This window comes from Chroicocephalus ridibundus, chromosome 19, assembly GCF_963924245.1.
Source record: "Chroicocephalus ridibundus chromosome 19, bChrRid1.1, whole genome shotgun sequence".
Taxonomy (NCBI): Eukaryota; Metazoa; Chordata; class Aves; order Charadriiformes; family Laridae; genus Chroicocephalus; species Chroicocephalus ridibundus.
In genome coordinates, this window is record NC_086302.1 from 3,053,934 (window position 1) to 3,073,658 (window position 19,725).

Sequence of the window (19,725 nt, forward strand, 5' to 3'; positions counted from 1 at the left end):
AGATTTGCACTAATTAGGAGGATCTGAGGCTGCAGCCTTTGTGCCCCGGCGCCTCCGGGTGGCCACCAAACAAAGCCCCTCCAGCCAGCCAGGCAAAACCACGCTCCGCTTTTTTTCTTAGATAACACAGGGAAGAAACAAACAAAATGACGCTGCATCCTCCTCCAAAATCTAGGCTGTTATAAGCTGGGGCCATTTCTAAGCTTGAGGCAATTTTCGTTGTGGGAAATCACAGCGAGATGATGCTTTCAAGAGCTTTTGCCTCCTCAGGGAAAAATCAATGTTTTGTAAGCGAGCCCAGGCAGATGGGGGGTGGGACAGGCTTTATTCCTTCCCCCTTTGGCCCGGGCAAGGAGAGGTTAACGGCTGCTCAGAAAGTTTCTTCTGCTTCCACTGTCCCAGGAAAGTGCCACAAGCACTTCTGCAGCTAGTGACTGTAATCCCACGCACATTGCACATTGCTTCAGGGGTAGTGAGTCATGGTTGAGGCATGGAAAAGGATCTGAGAAATCCCACAAAGTAAATATCCTTTCATAGAAAAAACAGAAAACATGGAAACAATACAACAGCCAACCATCTTCTCTGTTGCCTGAGTATCAGAGTTAGACTAAGCCATACGCAGACTAGACAAACCCTGCCTACCTTTTCGAGACCGTCTTCTTTGAGGCTGATGATATCCAGATCAAAATCTGTCCGTAAACCACTAGTTTTGTTAAAGACAATTCGTCCTGTTAGTCCTTCCCACTGAGCCTGTGGAAGGGAGAGAAGTAGCAGGGCTGTTACTCGGTATCATAAATAATCTTTTGCCCTCCACTGTATGTGCTTGTAATTAGTCCTTATACTGGTTCTTTCTCCCCAAAGAGCATGATTAATTAATAATCACCTCCGTCACTGTTCAGACTGCAGACAGAGCTGTAGATTTTCTTAACTCTCTTGCAGTCCTTGCTATGATTTTTGTTCGCACCTTTTGTGTTCACCAGCTGTTGCAGGACATGATGACTCAGTAGAAAACCGCTTGCATTTATCACGGCATCCTTGTGTGCTGCATTTATCCTTGTAGTACTGATAAATACCGGGCTGCAGGGAGCCTGGGTTTGGGACAAATCCAGTCAAGCTCATAAATAATCCTTTTTTGCACGAACCTGATGATGCTTCCAAGGTGTGTGGAAGCTAAAATGTCCTGAATGCTTCCCTCCTTCCTTTCAGATGGAGAGCGGAGCGGCAGAGGCTAAGGGCTTGTCCGTGCTAGCAGGTTCGGTCATTTTGGAATGGGCCTGGGAATGTGGTGGGCGCGTGCTGTGGGGGTACCCCCCTTCAGCTCTGGCACTGTAAGCACGGGGCTGGTGCCCAACGGAGCCCCATCCCTGGGGATTTTACACCTGACTGGACGAGGTCCTGCACAACCTGCTCTGACCTGGGCAGTGGTCCTGCTCTGAGCAGGACCTTGGAGTAAAGATGTCCAGATTCATTTCAAACAAAAATATGCTGTGATGCCGTTTCTTTTCCACCGTACACTTTGCAGCACCATCAGACTGAATTCCTCTGATTTAGGAGGGGAGAGTGCCCCAAATATCGATGCTAGCTGTGTTAGCAGAGCAGGTGCTAAGGGACACATGGTATACGATGCCTGCTCTGCCCGGGGACAGTGCTGGGACGTGCTGTAAGATCTCTCCCAAGGAGGATGCTCCCGGGAGGGTGCCAGCCTGCCGACATGGTTTGCTGCTTTGCGATCGCGTCTCAGCAGTGGAGAGCTGGGACTCGGGCTCTTTCCCCTGAGCAGGGCAGACCACGCACGCTCCTCCCTGACGAATGTGTTTCCTTTATGGGTGGGGGAGCTTGAAATATCCCAGAGTGGTGAAGGTGGCATAATGTGTTCTCAGGGGGGGAGCGACTGGCATGTTTCCCAGTAAATACGCTCCTCTGGCTCTTCCTCATTAATTCCTGAGGAACAGCCTCCTCCCGGCCTCGCCACCCGTGAGTTTTAGGGGCGGCTGTGCTCAGTTTGCTCATTTTGGTGTGCAGGTGCTTTGCCTGTGGGATGCGCAGCCTTGCGGAGCCCCCCGGGAGCCAGGAAAAACATGGAGTGTTTAACGTACCCGACTGGAGCAAACACAGCTCTGTGCTGAGCACCGAGGGGCCGCACGGCTCACGGGACCAGGCTGGGGGCGCAGGGCATTGCTGCGGTCCCCCATGGGATCTGATCCCGCTGGTGTCAGCCCCGACTCCGCAGGCAAACTCCGAGTGCCCGCCTGTCCCCTCGCCTCCTGCCCCGGCGCTTGGCCCTGTCCCCCTGCTTTCTGGGGAGCCCTGACAGCACACGGGGTGAGGGTGGCATCCCCGGGGCTGGCAGGACCACCGTCCTGGCCCCTTTGCCCCTCGGCAAGCTGGAAGAAGCAGGGCTTCACCCCAGAGTGGCAGCTCTGGAGCCGTCCCGTGCCGGGGGGGCAGCCAGGGGCAGCGGTGCTGGTGTCTGGGGGAGCCCGGGGCCGAGGGAGCGGGTGTCCGCGGCGAGGCTTTGTCTTTCCGGGAGGGCAGAGAGAGCAATTACTGTGTGTTCTGATTGCAGCGGGGAGGCAGCTTATCCCTGCAACAAGCTGACACGGTGCCAGGGAGGGAAACAACAGGCAGGCACTGGAGTGTGAGGCGCTGGGTAATTTGCAAAAGGAGCCAACCAAACAAATTATTTACACTCTCTTTTGGCAGCCAGCTGGAGCGGCTTTCTGCAGAAGTGAACAAAACACGAAAAAGGAGAGAGAGAGAGAGGCAGAGAGAGGAGAGATACCATCTTCAGTGCCTATTAAGAAAAAAGCTCATTCTCCCTTTGCAATGGGAATGATTCCTCCTCCCTCGCGGCCGCGCGCTCCCTGCGGCTCGGGCAGCGCCAGGGGTACGTGCGCTCTCACCGCACTGACGTGCCTGTGCTCGGCGTCCGTGGGGCTCTGCAGCACAAATCATTAACAACGATTAACAACGTACTTCTACTCTTTTCTGTTTAAAAACTTTAGGGGATTTTATACCCAGACTTTTAAATGTGGTCCAGTCGCGTGTCCTACACGGCAGCCTGTTCTGTAACTCCCCGTGTGAAGTGCCCCAGGCACAGAAGTTTTAAAAGGCCTTAGGGTAAATAAGGGGGTTTTATCTCAAAGATGTATCTGGTAGGGTTTGCAGTATCCTCCTGACGCTCTGCCTCCATTTTTTTCCTACGTGAGGGCTCCTTTTTGCAGAGAAAGCAGAACGCGGGGGGTGAGTGCAGGGTGCGTGCGTGGGGGGGTTTGGGGAGGGCTGGCCGCCTCTCACAGCGCTGCGCTCCCTCCGAGAGCTCACTGCTCTTGAGTCTGCTTGCGTGCTTAAGCCAGATGCAAACAAACAATTACGTGGGCTGAACAGAGAGAAATCATAATGACTGAACCCAGAGAGGGAAGGAAGCTGCCTCCTCGCTCCCCTGGCTCCCCACTTGCTAAAGCCACAGCTCTGCCAAAGCCGTTCATCAGCACACAGGCAGCGACGCACGGCGCTGCCAGCGCTGCCGCTGGGATTTAGCGGCACTGAATGCCCTTTGTGGACCCCAAGCAAATGTTCCTGTAAAAGGCAAATGGCTATTGCTCTGCTAAGAAACGGCCTCGGAGAGGGAGCGGTCCAGCTGCTCCTGACGCAAGAAGGGGCCAGGGCAAGTCTCAGTGACAGCATGGGAGATTTCGGCTTGTTTTGGACGTTTTGGCGTGGCTGCACGGATGTTGTTTTGAAGGCAAAGACAGGATTTTTCCTTTCTGGGTGCACTCAGCAGCCTGGTGCTGCTCATCCAGTTGTACCTGCCCAGGCGGGGGGATTTTTTATACCCCTGTCCCTGCCAAGTCTCTCTGCCGCGAGCATCCGTACCTGCGCGCTGAGCAGCTGCGCTGCTCCTGCTGGGGAAGTTTTGCATTAGTGGGAGGCAATCATGGTTGCAAATTGTGCTTTTACCTCTTTTATAAAATTCATGAAGCGGCCACCGAACCTCCAGGCTTTGTGGCGATGGCACTGCAGGGAGTTCACGGTCATCTGAGGGGCGCGCTGGTAGCAGACGGAGACCACGTGCACTGCGTCGTACAACAGGGCAGCGTCTGTCTAAAGTACAGGGGAACAGCATTTGTGTTGATAGCGGTCCCCGAGCAAGGAAGCACTGGGATGGCAAAGCAGCGGGGACGCCCATTAAGTGTCACAGGAGACGCTGCAAGAACCCCCTCTGAGTTACCCCCTGCCCAACACCCAGCGGACCCAAGGGTTTCTCTGTCCCGGGCCCCCGCCAACCATCCCTGCTCCCGGGTGTCCAACCCTGCACCCAGCGCTCCGAGGGCAGGGCTGGGCTCTCGAGAGACCCCCGGCACCTCCAGAAATGGCCGTAAATGCGTGTGCTTTAACGCAGGGCTAGTCTAAACCTCTCGGCTGACCTCTCATGCTCAAAACACCGAGTTCTGCACGTGACAAAGCCTCACAAGCGTGTTTTTCTGTTATGGAGCTCTTTAGACTGAAAGATCATAGTTCTGTCTTAAAATAAGAGATTGTGAAAATGTCATTTGTCTGCATGCATCTGTTCTGGTTATTTCTAGCGCATTTACTACTGTATTGTCAAACAAGGAAGCTAGCTATTTCTAAATGTAGAAGATAGTAACAAAATTTTCTTATTTCGTCTGTTTTGTCTGAGTGTAAAAAAACCCTATACGAGAACATACAATCCACACTATTTCATACATGGGGAAATAAGAAACAGAGAAGTTAAATGGCTTGTCCCCGGGCATGGAATTTTCCAAAATGACCCAAACCGTCACTGAAATCAGGACCTCGCAGATTTGTAACGTCTTCCCACATTTCAGTGATTTGAACTAGGGAGAACTCCTTTTTTTCTTCCATATAATGTGATGGGTTTAGATTCAATTTGAGATGCCCCATCTCATCTCCAAACACTGATCAAGAGAATTGGATTTATTTTTCACTCTGATATGGTCAGTCCTTCTGGTGAAAATACATTCTTTGTTGGCTTCACAAAGCTACAAAACAGATGTGAGTGCAGCAGCAGACTAATAAAACACAATAAAACAAAATAATACGGCAAATAACAGGGCAAATATCTAACAGGACATGGCCATGGAGAAAATCCTCCAGCGTTGGCAGCCGTGCCCGTGACCTTCCCTTCCCGCAGCACCCGAGCACGATGAGCAGGCACCGACCCGCGTCCCATGGGCTTGTATTCACAGCAGCAGGGACGGGGTTTGGGATTTGGGGCTGGGGGAGAGGGGGTACGAGAATATACGTCCAAGCAATTTCATGGTGAATTACATACTGTAATGCCCAGCTGAGATCGGGGCCCGGCTGGGACAGACAGCAGGCAAACACAAGTGAAAGGCAGGATCCCCTCTGGAGAAGCGAAGAGGGAGCAGGAGAGGAGCGGGCTGGGGGGGCAGCACCCCTGCAGGCAACACGATGCTGCAGCTGTGGGCAACGCTGCGGAGAAGCAGAAGGCTAAAGGAGAATGGGGGGGAACTCTCCTCTAAGACCAAAAAAATAAATGAGGGATACGAGGAGCCATTTCAAGGTGAAAGTCTGGGAGGCTTTGCCACTTGTGGGGGGGGTTCTGGCAGATCGAAAGGGAGAGGGAAGGAGGGCGCCAGTCAGCAGTTCCGGGGGTCGGAGGCAGCCTGGCAGGGAGGACAGATGGGCGAGCAGGTGCTGTACCTTCCGAGCAGTAACTCAGCGGAGCAGAGCTGCCATCAGACCCTAAAAGGAGTCATCAAAGCTGCAGCAAAGCCCGTCTCTGGGCACAGCTTTGGCTCTTTATTCCCTGCATCGATCTCAGCGAATCGCCTGTCCCAGCCCCGCGTGTGCTGCGCTCCCAGCGCCCAGGAGCTGCCGTTTGGCTGCTCTCGGGGGCTGCGGGGAGATGGTGGGAGCCGGAGCCTTGCGAGCCCCTGTGGGACAGGCCCCGGCTGCCCGGCTCCTCCGGTGGGACAGCAGCGTTTGTGCTCTCCAGCGCTGCTCCCAGGGCTGGGCAGAGGGACCTGGAGGTGACGGTCCTGCCCTGAGCCGAAGCAGGACTTGTGGAGGGCAGCCCAGGGGACAGGGCGCCCTTCCCCGCCTGCCCCGGGCTCTGGGGCACACACAGCCCGGCCCCTGCCAGGCCAGGCGAGCACGGGGAAATCCTGCTGCGCCTCAACAGGGGGTACAATACCCTGGTGGCAGCTCCTCTCTTCTTGTTCCCAGCACTAAAGAGCCAGGGCGCTTCCCCATCGCGCTCAGCCCTTGCTGGAACTGAGAGCTTTGAGTTTTGCCCATCCTGGGGGCAGCTTTTTACTGGCAGGAAGGGCGGGGAGGGAAGGATCACGGTCTCTCAAAACTGGAAAATCTGGGGGCATCTGGGCCTGCAACAGGAGAGTGTTAACGCAGCAGTGGGCTGCAGGGCATCCACCAGCCAAAGGCTGCGTTTGAGGGGCGGTTATTAAAGAATGCCAGTAGCCACCTGGGGAAAGTACCTGGGATGAGTTGTTACTAGTACAACAACCAATAACGATAACCTTTAGCCCTTAATAATGTTCCTGCCTTCCCTACCACTCCAAAGCTGCTTCCCAGACTTCACCCGTGCTTTGTTTAAACTTCTCATACCATCATCACGCCATCGAGCAGTCCCAGCTCCGCCTTGGGCGCCGACTGCAGCCGCTCCATGGACCACTTCTCGATGATGGAGGATACGTGCGGGTTCTCCACATTGAGGATCCGGAAGCCAGTCAGGTTCACTCCAGAGTAGCGATATGGTTCTAGGTCTAATGCATAAAGATCCTTAAAAGAGAGAAACCAGTTTAAACATTTTGTTTAGCTTTGTTTTGTTTGTCTTTTCTGCATCGATTCATATCTGTGTGTGAAGTGAGAAGGCAGAGCCCCCAGAAGGTGGGAGGTAGGACGGTGCCCTCGTGAATTTGGTGGATTGTGCTGTCTGGAGCCGTCAGTCGCTGCCTGCAGAGACTCGTAGGTGTCAGTGGAATTCGGGTGTCGTATGCGCAGGTTCACCCACACACAGCAGAGGGAAACTCCTGCCAAAGAACTCGCTCTGTGCATAAAAGAGGCAAGTGAATTGTGGGGAGAAAACCAGAATCGCTATCTGTAACTGTGAAAAAAGAGGCCTGTGACTGAGGTGGAGGGGACAAGGCAGAGTTCCTGCAGCCGAAGCTCCCTGGGGCCTTTCCACGGAGGATTTGCTGTGAGTGCTGAAGCCCGCGGGGTGCTGCAGATGACAGAGTAACTCTGAATGCAGAATGCCAATTTGCAGACGGCTATCAAAGAGGAACTAAGACGCGTTTCTTGACATTACGACCAGCCTACACAGTCTGCAATTGAATGAGAGTGCCCTTTATGCGATTTAAAAAAACCCCAGCCAGGCAGTCCTCAGCTCTGCTGGCAGCCAGCCCGCGAGCATCACTTGGCAGGCGGCGAGGGGGGCACGCGGAGGCCTCTGCACTTCTTTAATGCATCTCTTGGCTCCGCCGCACGCCTAAATATTAACTTCAGTTCAGGGATTAACTTCAGTGCTCAGTAACTAGTCCGAGTAGTCTGGGGTTAGACAGCACGGCAAGAGCATTCCGCAGCTGAGCGTCTCAGCAAAACCCCAGGGCAGCTGACCTGGGGGGGGTCATCAGTGAATATGGAGAATCGCAGTTGGGAGGGGGGTTCATTAGTGGGATGAGACATACTCAATCAGAGTTTATCCCGAACAATGTCTGCAAGTGATCAATGGTAGTAAAAACGTGGGGAGGCGGAAAGGCAGCACCACTGTCTGCTGTGATAGAGGGTGGGGGGCGAATATGGGAACGATGCTCATGGCTCTCACAAGGGATTACAAAAAAGAGTTTAAATACGGCATGAGATTACGTGGCTGTACCGGCAGGACATGGCCACGCTGCGGGTTCACCCAGACACGGCGTCCGTCAGCAGCGAGCTCTGCTCTGCCCACGGGGGAGCACTGGCCCTAAAACACACCGCCCTGAGCAAAGAATAACAACATCAGCTCTCGCCAGCAACCGCGACTTCACTCGCAGTGGGAGAGCTAGGAATTCTTACAGCTGTTTTGCTTTAATAAGCTTTGGGGGTTTGATCTTTTCCTTAAGCGCTGGCCTCTGACTTTGCGCCCCAAGGCATGCTGCTGATGGATGCCGGGTTTTAATCTGCAGGTGCAGCCGGGGAGCGGGTCATTAATCACACCCACCGCAGAGCCCAGGGTCTTTGCTGTTTCGTTGTGCGTTGTTTTTTTTTTTAATGAAAAAAATGCAAGTACAAACCTCTACGTTCTGTTAAAGGGCATTGTGAAAACCAGGCCGTAATGTTGACTTTTAAATGACTTATGGTAACTAAGGGCAAATACAGTTGTTTAACCTCAGACAGATGCTTATATCACCTGGACGTGAGGGTGCACAGCTGTCCTGTGCCTCACCTCCTGGGATAGATTTATTTTTTCAGGATTTGTAACTTTTTCTCAGACACTTGAGTTTGTATTCTGGAAATTGCTGCGGGGAAATAAATTTTGGTGGCAAAAGCAGATCATTTCCTCCTCAGAACGTGACCACACGTGACAAATCCGATCCACTGAGCTCCAGACCTCCTGGTCTCCATCGCTCAGCTGGCAGAGCGCCAGCCCTGGCCTCCTTTCACATCCTACCGGCGTTTTGGGTGCCCTCCCCGTCCTGCTGCTCTCCACTGACCCTTCGATTCCCCCAGTTCCTACAGAAGCCAACTCCCATCAGGTCCCTCTTGGTTCCAGTTTAAATCTCAGCTGCACCCTGATTTATCATCTCCTGGAATTAGAGGATAATTGAGAATACAAGCTGAGCGTCAGAACATGGAGACGGGGGGGGGGGGGGGATTCCCATATCAGTTTCGTCTGGATTTTCTGCTCCTGCACAGCCGCAAAATGAAACATCTGGTTCTATTTTCCACCTCATCTACATTCTCTTTCACTCATTATTTTCCGTACTGCAAATTAATTCTCCCCTCCATCCTACTACCTTTAAGGAAGTTTCATTCTGCGTGTTTCTGTGCAGCTCTTCCCCTTTCGTACACGTGCTCTCCCCCCTCCCCAGTTCAAAGCCCCCAGCTTTGGCTCATCAGTCTCAGAGGCAGAGCCCTCGCCAGATCCCGCATCCGCAGGGGGAAGCTGCAGGAGGAGGTGTGCGGGAAGGACATCCTCCGTCTGCTGCCCTGCAAAGCAGCTCGGGGTGATGTGCCAGCTGCAGATCGCCGAGGATCCTGCCTGGGCACGGATTTGCTCGGGCAGCCGTCGCTGGGAGGAGCGGCCATGGCTGTGATGGGAGGCATGGAATAACGGCCTCTGAGGTACTGAGACACGTGCACGCTCGTGTCGTGTCACAAGCCTCAGGTACACTGAGTTTAACAAGAGTTAACGCCTGTGGAAGGCTGGAGTGTTTGGTTTAGTGCCTAATGGGGAGAGGGCAGGGCGGGTGTCTCATTTTTGTTTATGTCGACTCCAGGCACGGGAAGAGATTCCTGGTTGTGCCCCTCTGTAGCTGCTGTAAGCGGCAGAAGCGAGAGCAGGCAGTGGGGAAACTTGTGTATTTGCAAGGACTCATTTTCACATTCCTGCAAGTGTTGAGTTTTGGGGGTTGTCGCTGCTCGGGACCCTGCAGGCTGTAAAAGCTGAGAGCTGTGCCTGCGTCAGGCTGAGGTCTCCTCCTCCTCTGGTAGAAAAGGCTGATGGGGCTCTTCATGCTGAAGTCAGTGAAGTGTAGTCTTGCTGCCTAGCAAAATGTTGAAGCGTTTCATGCCAAGTGTTGATACACTGTACTCAGTATTGACTAGGGACCTTTTAGAAACATTCAGTATAACATAATAGACTAATTCATTAGCACCCCATGGGTCTAGTACCGTAGAAGCTGAAGCACATGCATTGCAAGCTAGGAAAACATTGCCTTAAGGAACGACAGATTAAAATATCTTTCCCATGATATAACTGTTATTTCAGGAAAGTGGCATTAATTGTGATTGCTTATCTATTAATTTATTATAATTCTTCTTTCCCCACCTCCAGGCTGTACCTACACATGAAATGTACTCTAGGCTCAGCTGGGGCTGATTAATAGGAGGTTATCTGGGAAATGCTTAAAGCTGCCTGGAATAGATAATGGCAGCAGGGGTAATTAAAATGTCTTTTGCATTCAAAAAATAAATTTTGCAGTTTTTAAGGGTTAGTTTAGTCTGCTTCTTTCCTAAAGGCAAAAAGATAAATTGGCTTTTCAAAATCACACAAAATTCAACAGTATATTAGACAATAGCATCCTAAACGGAAACAAAAGTGGCATGCCAAAAACCCAAATGCCTCCTGGAGTCAGAGAAGAACTGGCCCGTGTTTAATGAGAGCAGAGTTAATTTCAAGCTGGGCTCTTCTCATGCAAAATAAACCTGCAGCCCTGAACTCCTGACCGCAGCAGGGCCGCTCCTGCCTTTCAGGGAGGCTTAGGCGAACACCCAGAAACACACATCCAGTTCTCACTGAAACTCGGTCCCAGCAGATCCCGTCTGTGGGACTGCAGCCTCCCAAAGTCACACGTATGCTCGTCTTTCCGTGCGTGGGCAGCTGCACTGAAATCAAAATGACGGGGAGGGGCAATAAACCCGGCCCCTGCGTCTGTGCAAAGCCGAAGCAGTGAGCCGGCCCGAAAGCAGCCACAGGAAAGACTGACCTCTCTCGGGACGAGCCCCCGGCAGCGCTGCGGGTGCGGAGATGTTCCAACCAAATTGTTGTGGGCTGCTTCTAACCTGAAGCTAAGTCCAGCCCTGGTCTCGCCTTCTGTAGGGTACCAGCCTTCCCTTTCCCCTGCTTTTCCCACCCCTCCACGCCCGTGTCCTGCAGCTGTGTGATGTGACAGGATGGGACCCCAGCCCGCTCTCCTGCCTCCTCAATTCCCGTCCCGGCTCGGCAGTGAGAGTAAATGCGTTTGCACAGATGAGATACTTTACCAGAGTGGTGAAGATGAAGTGGTAGTATTCTGTCATCATTCCCATTGCCATGGCCTTAAGAGAGCAGGGAAAGGAGGTTAGTAAGAGCGGATACAAAAATATACCAACAGTCATGCAACATAAAACTCCGCAGAGCTGATCTGGTGGCTGCGGCAGGAGGCAGACCCAGAACCACAGAAGCTGGATTCTGGATGAGTCCCGTGAAGCCGTTCAGCACGTACTTAGCCAGCGGGAGGCACGTGCTCAGGTGCTCAGCTGAACGGTGGTCCTCGAACAGCTGAAACGGCAGCAAAGCCTCAGTGTCCAGCTCTCGCGGAGGCTGGTGGCATTTCTGGGTGCCACAGAAAGCTGGGACACCGACTGCGGCACACCGCTGTGCTCCCAAAACCTTGCAGGGACACAGGCTTGCTCCTGTCAGCACGGCTGGGAGCGAGAGGGTTGCTTGTCCTTCTCAGGTACTAAACAATGAGCAACCTTACATAAACCTGTGCAGAACGACCATAAGGCAGCCTGTCCTTATGGTTACAAGTCCATGTACTGGCTGAGAAATTAAGGAAAAGGCTTTTTATTTGTTAAAATCATATTTCTGATGCTCTGCATCCCCTCCCCTTCAGTGTCCATTCATATAACGGTACGTAGAGCTCTTCTCTGTGTGTCCCTCCTTCCCGCATACACCAGCCAGACTCCAATGCAGTGCCGGGTTTAGAAATGCATCGGGAAAAGTAGAGGCACATGGATGGGGAGCGGGGACATCTCCCGTCCCTCCGCCCTTGGAGACGGTGGGCCAGCCGCGAGAGCTCTTGGCCAGCGCGAGCGCTGGGTGTGCCAGCCCCGACACGAAGGATGGTTTGTGCAGATTGCTGGGATTTGCATAACTGAGCCGTGGAGAGAACATGCTGTTCTGTGAGGTTTGTCAGAGGGACTGCGGGCTGAAGGAACCTCGGCTGGACGACCTTGTCCAGGCCCTGCGCAACAGGAGGGGAACGCGACTCTGTCCATGAGAAAGGTCACCTTGAAGTTGGTGGCAGCTACGGGAAAGAGACACCCGTGTTTTTTTGAGTGTCATGCTGAATCTGTGAGCATGTTTTGTGGAGAAAACATGCAAGAGAACTTTAAAATCTCCACCGGTGGGAAAGCCACTTCAAGTCCCTCCAGGAAATGTTTGATTCCCTTGGGTTTTGCTAGAATTACTAGGGCAGAATTTAGCTCCGAGGAAGGAAACGACAGTTTGAAAAGAAGCGAGATGTCAAGAAACAAGGGAAAAGGAAAGGACCTAGATCATAAGCCTAGATACTGTAACTCTAGAGTGTGACTTTATCCCACGTTTTCTGGCCTGGAAATACCTTTGGGAAGCCTGGCAGCTGCCTGCGGAATGCGCCGCTCCGTCCCCCTCCTCCTGCCTGGCCGGTGGGGCTGCGGCGCGGCCGGGAGGAGCGGGGAGCCGGACCTCAGTGCGTGAAGCATCAATTAGATGATGTGAAACCAATCGAGAGTAAATCGTGAGATTCCAGTTCAGGTTCTACAGCCGGATCAGTGGTAGATGAGAAGTCCAGACCTGCTGTAAGAAGGGAGCCCCAGCTTCCCAGTGCTGGCAGCCTGTGTGCAGGATACGTCTGGGTTTCTGGGGAAATGAATAAACGATAAACCTGGTGGATAAGCTACAGGCAATCGCCAGGCTGAGAATGGGAGCCCCATTAAAGTTAAGACAGGCACATCTGTGCGCGGCAGAGTGCAGCAACTGTTCAGAGGCAGCTGCCAAGGAGAACAGAGAAGCTGGGAAGCCAGAGAACAGATGTAAAGCATTAACAAGTCACCAAAAATGAGCAAGTCCAGAGAAGCTGGGGTCAGATGGGAAGGTCTCACGAGCAGGCCCGGCTCTGTGATAGGTTTCTACAATGATTTGTTTGTCCAAGAGGGTAAAATAATGAATGGTTTGATGTCTCAGTCGCTCCAAGGAACACAGACTGGAGCAATATGTGGCAATGTCATCTGTGCATCTTTGTGCCAGCTCTTGTGTTGTTATCCATGGATTACTAACCCATGAGTTGTTTTACTAATGCGGTTTAAAAAAGCCACCCGGATTATCAGGGACCTGCCTTTCTGCTCGTGCGCTGTGGGAGCGTCTCGCCTTAAATGACTTGGGAGCAAGATGTGGGCTGGCTGGGTGCTGGGTGCTTACTCAGAGCTCCCTTAGGCTGTAGTTGCTCAAACCGTTTTATGTTACCTAAAGATGCGCAGTTAAAATCAGAACCAAGTGGTGGAAATTTTAGCACGAGTCTTGAGAGAAGCCTTTTGCCCCGGGGCGGGCAGCGCAGCCGAGAGGCTCCAGGGACGTTCCCTGGAGTTACCAGCAGCCAAAGGTCTGCAGAGATAACTGGTGTAGTTACCCAAATGTTACAACAGGCAAATAATAGCAATAATATATCAACGTTACTGTTTCTGGGACAAACAGAAGACTGGGCCATTCTTCCCTGACATGTTTTGCATGGTTTTTTTTCTGTATGTTGCTTTTCTAACACTGCAAAGCAGAAGCAGAGTCCCCTCTTCCAGGAGAAGGCTTTGGCTTCACCCAGCTCCACCTTCCAGTGAACGTGCGGAGCAGAGCGTGAGGAGGGCACTGTGGAGTGCTGACCGGGACCCTCTCTTTCTACCCGACCCTATGGAAAAGAGCCGTTTCACAAGTGAAGGTGACACCTCAGGGTGTGCATTTCTTCATATGGGTAGAAAAACTGGGAGAAGATGAGGTTTCTGAACTCCCTAATTCTTCAGCAAATGGGGGTGCCAACAGCGGGAGAGACGCACGGGTGGCAGTGCCCAGACCCCCCCGCTGCTGCCCACTGGAGCGGGCGAGCGTGCAGAGGCCAGTCAGGGGATGGCTTGGGCTTGTGAGCCTGCCCAAACTCTGAAAATGTTTAACAGTTTTTTCCTGAGTAAAGATACACGATATAATATTGCTAAGCTCAAATCCATGGCTTTGGGTCCTGAAAAAACCCCAACGCACACACAGAAGCAGCCAGAAGGACTTAGAAAGGCTTCCTTCCCCCTAGTCCCCCCTCTCCTCCATCTTCCTCACTCCACACTCGCAGTGATGAGCAGAGCAGATGGCACAATAAACTATAATAAACTGCATAATAAGTGAACAGCACCAAACACAGCCAGCATGTTAAAATAATAGGCAGGAGACAATGAGTCCCTTATATTGCTTTCTTTAATAATCCCTCCCAGGCTTTCTGATTTCTCTGAGCACTTCCCTTTATTTTGCATCAAGCAGGCTGCAAGAGAAGTCTCTTTCCGTGCGCTTGCTTTCTCAGCCCTTCAGGGGATTTATTTAATCTATGTGGTAGTGTCTTGCTGGGCCGATATGCGCAACACTTCCACCGGCTGGTTTTTAGCATTCTGTGTGAGCGCGTTTTCCTCTGCCTCATATTGACCCTGAAACCTAAAGGCACTTGGAAATGAGGAGCTGGGGTGAGCAGCAAACCTGCTGGTCTGCGAGAAACGCCAGCGGAGGAACTCGGGGAGAAAGGAGACAGACCAAATGAATGGAAAATCACTGACATCTGGCTTAAAGTCCAAGAATTGCACATGGAGCTCATGAAGGGACAGAAGATGCTGTCCCTGCCCGGCTGGTCCGGGGCTGGCTGCCGGCAGCGAGACACCAGACCGGGCACAGCTCGGAAACAGCGAACTGAAACGCAGCGTTTTATACCCTGCCCTGCGTGGGCACGTAGAACCAAACCCGGGGGCATGAGGTAGCACAGAAGGGAAAGAAGATATTGGAAGTCGGCAAGCATGAAAAGCTCGTACCGGGCTCAATGAGCAGTGACAGCGGTGGCACAGAGAAGGGACAACAGCCTGGTCTCAGCGCTGCCTTCGACACAGGCCTGGCACTTTCTGCTCCCGTAACGTTTGTCCTGTGGTACTTCCAGTTTTTCAGTGAAAACTACATTTTCTGTAGAAAACCAACAGTATCCTTGAAGGATGTACATGTGGTAGCTTTTAGCGTAGCTGCGGGTTGCGGACAGAGGGAAAGCCGCGGGTCTGCACCCCTGCCTGCAGGGCTCTCCCCGCAGCACGGCCACCCCGTACGCCGCGTCCCTCGGCGGCCACTTCTGCTTGGCCTCCATCGCCCCCCCGCTCACCTGCTTGAGGATCTGAGCCGCCATCAGGTGGCTGCAGTCGAAGATGATGCGGAATTCCCTGCCCCGCTTCATCTCCTTCAGCAGCGGCCGGGCGTCGTCGGTGTCCAGCGGGAGCTGGCGGATTTTCAGGCGGATGTTGTACCTTGACGGGGCCATGATGAGCTCTTGCAGCCGTATGAGCCCTTCAGGCATTGCACAAAGACAAACCCACAGTGTTACAGGAAAGTCTGCCTTGGCCCTGCAGGCTGGGTATCACCGCAAGTTATTTCTTCCTAGGTTATTTTATGGAATGCAATCAAGACTTTCCTCCCTCCCTCAAACGGCCGGTGCTAAAGGCGTATCCAAGCCAAGGTGTCATGTGTCAACCATTAAACCCCCAGATATTTCCAGAGCGGTTGTTCTGGGGCAGCGTGGGTTTCCCTGCCGTTTCCCTGCTGCCCCTGCATCCGCCTCTGGCAGAGCTGGGGTCCCTGCGCCAGGCAGGAAAAGAACAGCAGATCGGTCCTAACCTTTGACAGCTCTGGCATCACGACTTATTTTCTTAAGCAAATGTGCCCTTGGGAAAGGACAGAATATGATAATCAGCTATGCAACAAATTAAAATCCGCAGTATTTACCATGCACAACAGCAGAAGAAAAAAAATTAATATGGGCTGAGATTTATGAGTGGCATAGTTTATAATGGTCACTTAATCACAACTTGTAACTTTCTTACTACCCTTAGAATTCATTTCTTTTTTTACGCAGAAGGTAGAAAGCCAGGCTGGATGCAGCTGAGCAGGAATTATTGGGATCTAATGTCGCAAGAAGAAATTCAGCAGATGCCGATTGCAAGGAGGAAAAGAGAAGCGTGTCTCTCTGCATAGTGGAAGAAATACATTAGAATACGCCACGAAGGGAACATACTGTGACCCACATTTGCAAAACAGGAATGTCACACTGTGTTCTCATCAGCCCTCCCCTAAAGAAACCATTTGGTTTAGTGGAATTAGGTTGGACAGGCTATCCAAAGTGTCTTTTGTTTGGGGTTTTTTTAATCTATAATGCTGTGCAGTGCTTTGCTTTGTTTAACTGTCAACAGCTTGCTTTATGTGAAAAACTTTGTCAGCTATGTTTTAGAGAATTAGCCAGAAAACAAAAAAACTTTCCAGACCTGCTTTTGCATTTAGCTGGGAAACTGCCCCCTCAATGGCAGCCGCAGAGCCAGGTCTTGTGCTGATGGGCACCGCGGTGCCAAATCCAGCCGGGCTGAGCCAGATCCCCCAGCGGACAATTAATCCTGCCCTGGACCCTCTGTCGGCCGGGGTGGTGCTGGGGGTTACCCCCTTCCTAAGCGCTTTGGGAATGAAATGTTTCAGAAAGGATCCCAGGGCCTTCTACAATGCGTGCCTGAATGCCGAGGAAGCGGTGTGTCCCCGCGCACCGATCACCGCACGGGGGGTCATTTTGCTTCTAAAAGGGTTCATTAGAAAAGCTCCTAAATGGGCCCACAACAAATAATCCCCTGGATTCCTCCTTTAAAGCCCCTCCTTTACCTACCTGTGCTGTCATCGTAAACCACAGTGGCTGACCTCCACTTCAAATACTGCACGAGGTCCAGAATGGCGTGGCTAAGGGAGGCGTAGTCGGGATACAGGTTGACATAGAAAGTGTCCTTGTTATCCAACGGGTGATGCTTCCATCGAAGCTGTATGTGGGGGACCTCCAGGGCATTGCAAATAGACTGGACGGCATTGGTGCAGGAGCCTTGGGAAGGTCCGAATATTGCTACCACCCCCAGAGCGAGCTGGTCACAGGCTGGAAGAGGAAGGGGAGGGAAGGAAGGATGGGGTCAGTGTCGGACGGGGAGGGAAGGAAGGATGGGGTCAGTGTCAGACGGGGAGGGAAGGAAGGATGGGGTCGGTGTCAGACGGGGAGGAAAGGAATGATGGGGTCAGTGTTAGATGGGGAGGGAAGGAAGGATGGGGTCGGTGTTAGATGGGGAGGGAAGGAAGGATGGGGTCGGTGTCAGACGGGGAGGAAAGGAATGATGGGGTCAGTGTTAGATGGGGAGGGAAGGAAGGATGGGGTCAGTGTCGGACGGGGAGGGAAGGAAGGATGGGGTCAGTGTTGGACGGGGAGGAAAGGAAGGATGGGGTCAGTGTCGGACGGGCAGGAAAGGAATGATGGGGTCAGTGTTAGATGGGGAGGGAAGGAAGGATGGGGTCAGTGTCGGACGGGGAGGGAAGGAAGGATGGGGTCGGTGTCGGACGGGGAGGGAAGGAATGATGGGGTCAGTGTTAGATGGGGAGGAAAGGAAGGATGGGGTCGGTGTCGGACGGGGAGGGAAGGAAGGATGGGGTCAGTGTCAGACGGGGAGGGAAGGAAGGATGGGGTCGGTGTTGGATGGGGAGGGAAGGAAGGATGGGGTCAGTGTTGGACGGGGAGGAAAGGAATGATGGGGTCAGTGTTAGATGGGGAGGGAAGGAAGGATGGGGTCAGTGTCGGACGGGGAGGGAAGGAAGGATGGGGTCAGTGTCGGATGGGGAGGAAAGGAAGGATGGGGTTGGTGTCGGACGGGGAGGGAAGGAAGGATGGGGTCAGTGTCAGACGGGGAGGGAAGGAAGGATGGGGTCGGTGTTGGATGGGGAGGGAAGGAAGGATGGGGTCGGTGTCAGATGGGGAGGGAAGGAAAGATGGGGTCAGTGTTGTACAGGGCACTGCTGCGGAAGGGCGAGCGTCAGGGCAGTCTGACCTGCAGCAGGGGTCAGCGGATGGACAGACAAACTTGTGGGCATTAACAGCAGCATGGATATTAGGTAATTACAACAGTGAAGAGAGGCAGAGGAATTCTGGCAGGCACGGGTCTGGACCAGTGGTTAGAGGCACAGGGACATTTCCAGAGGAGGGAACAATGGCTGTGGTGTGTTAGAACAGAATTTCTGCACTAGGGATGTTAAAACTGCCAGGGATACACTAAAATAAACAAAGGCATGGCCTACACACCTTCGTTCAGGATTAGAAGCAAACACTGAGAGGAGTTTTGTGAGGTTTGCAGAGGAAAAAAAGAATAGTTGTTCCCCTTATATTAAAATTCCTCTGGAAGGTCGGCTCCCGGAGGAGTTCTCATCGCCATCACTGGCTAGAGCAGGGCACAGTGAGCTGCTGGGGGGTCTTGAGCCAGACCGTGCCTTTTTTTAATGACTAAATGGCCGCAAAGCTGCTAAGTGTGCTGCGCTCTTACCTTTCTTAGTTGCTTCAAAGCTGTCGTGGAAGTGTATCCTCTGAATGTCGTAGGTTAGCGTTGTGTTAGGCAACAAAGTTCTGTTTCTATTAATAATATTGGCAGAAAATCTGAAGGCTTGCTCCTCAGCACTCATAACCTGGGTGTTGGGGCCATCTGCATACTCAAAGATTCCTCCTGCAAGACAAGACAAAGACAGCATTAAGCCGCATAAAGTTTGATTATTAATCTTACATAGCAAGGACGAGAAAACTCTTCGGCAGGGCTGTAGCACTTGCAGGCTGAACAAAGCTTGCTCCCAGGACGTTTCCTGGACTGAAATAGAGACGTGAAAACATTTGGGTTTTCGTTATGTGCTGGTCCATGAAAGCATTCAGCATGCCAGCTTTGCAGGGCAATAGGGGACAAATTTAAAGACTCGGAATATATTTACGAGGCAGATGAGTGTCTTCCCATAGAACTTTAGGAGCAAACCGTGGGAATTGCGGGCAGGCGTATTGCCCAGCCGCAGAGATGCTCCAGGTGGGGGCTCCGAGGAGTCTCTGGGGTACGAAGGGCACTGCCCTTCCCTCCGCGCCATGCTGGACCCCCTGCCTTGTCCACCCATCTCCACGTCCTCGCGCAGGAGGCAGGCGGTGCAGCACTGCTGCTTGCTATTTTTAGTGACGTTTTTAGTGCCCTTCTCATCTTTTATTGTTCCTTGTGTTTAGTTACCCAAGTTTTTAATTCAGACCAGCAGAGACTTCTGAATTTGCCTGCCCTACAGCTTATCTGCTCAATAATGCACATCTTGAATGCATGCTTTCCCGTGTTCAAAAGTTGTTAATGCCATTACACCTCCCCAAGGGCAGCAAGCTCGTGTCACAGTATCGCTGGCTTTCTTGGCTCTGTGTCTGTGAGTCTTGTCCCCGGTTCCCCACTGACAGCCACTCTAATTGAAGTGACTCAGTGCGGGCGTAAATTATGTAATTGCGTGTCCTTGTCTCGAAGATGTCGGCACCGTCCTGCGCCCGTCCAGAACCACGGAAAGACACATAAACCTCGCTCTGTCTTATTAAAAAGTAAACCAAAATAATTAATGGATGAGCGAGATAAGCAAGCGCAGTTGGTAACAGATGGCCTCTGGGTTCATTAGCAGAAGGAAAATCTTCCTCTTCAATTTAAGGTAGACCTAAATGTTTTGTTCTAGACAACAGATGTCTTCTCAGCCCTCCTAGTTTTCAAGCAACTGCATGAATCCTCCTCCAGGAGCCAGAACACATTATCTATGGGGTTTGTGGCAATTTGGTGTAAGCCAAGAGCGCCGCTTTGGCAAGAGCCAAGCTGATGTTTCTGTTGACAGCCATAGTCTGTGTGTCCTCCCAGGAA

The 19,725-nt window shown here is 52.4% G+C and overlaps 1 protein-coding gene across 2 annotated transcripts in view; it reads right to left on the reverse strand.

Moving 5' to 3' along the window:
• GRIK3 (glutamate ionotropic receptor kainate type subunit 3) overlaps window positions 1–19,725 on the reverse strand; it is a 124,731-nt gene that overhangs the window by 38,944 nt on the left and 66,062 nt on the right. For both annotated transcript variants that reach the window (XM_063355673.1, XM_063355674.1), the window contains exons 2-8: window positions 18,358–18,534; window positions 16,674–16,931; window positions 15,135–15,316; window positions 10,993–11,046; window positions 6,634–6,807; window positions 3,961–4,104; window positions 643–750 (exon numbers count right to left, since the gene is read on the reverse strand). In XM_063355673.1, coding sequence (XP_063211743.1) covers window positions 643–750; window positions 3,961–4,104; window positions 6,634–6,807; window positions 10,993–11,046; window positions 15,135–15,316; window positions 16,674–16,931; window positions 18,358–18,534 — 1,097 coding nt within the window. The remainder of the gene's footprint in view (window positions 1–642; window positions 751–3,960; window positions 4,105–6,633; window positions 6,808–10,992; window positions 11,047–15,134; window positions 15,317–16,673; window positions 16,932–18,357; window positions 18,535–19,725) is intronic.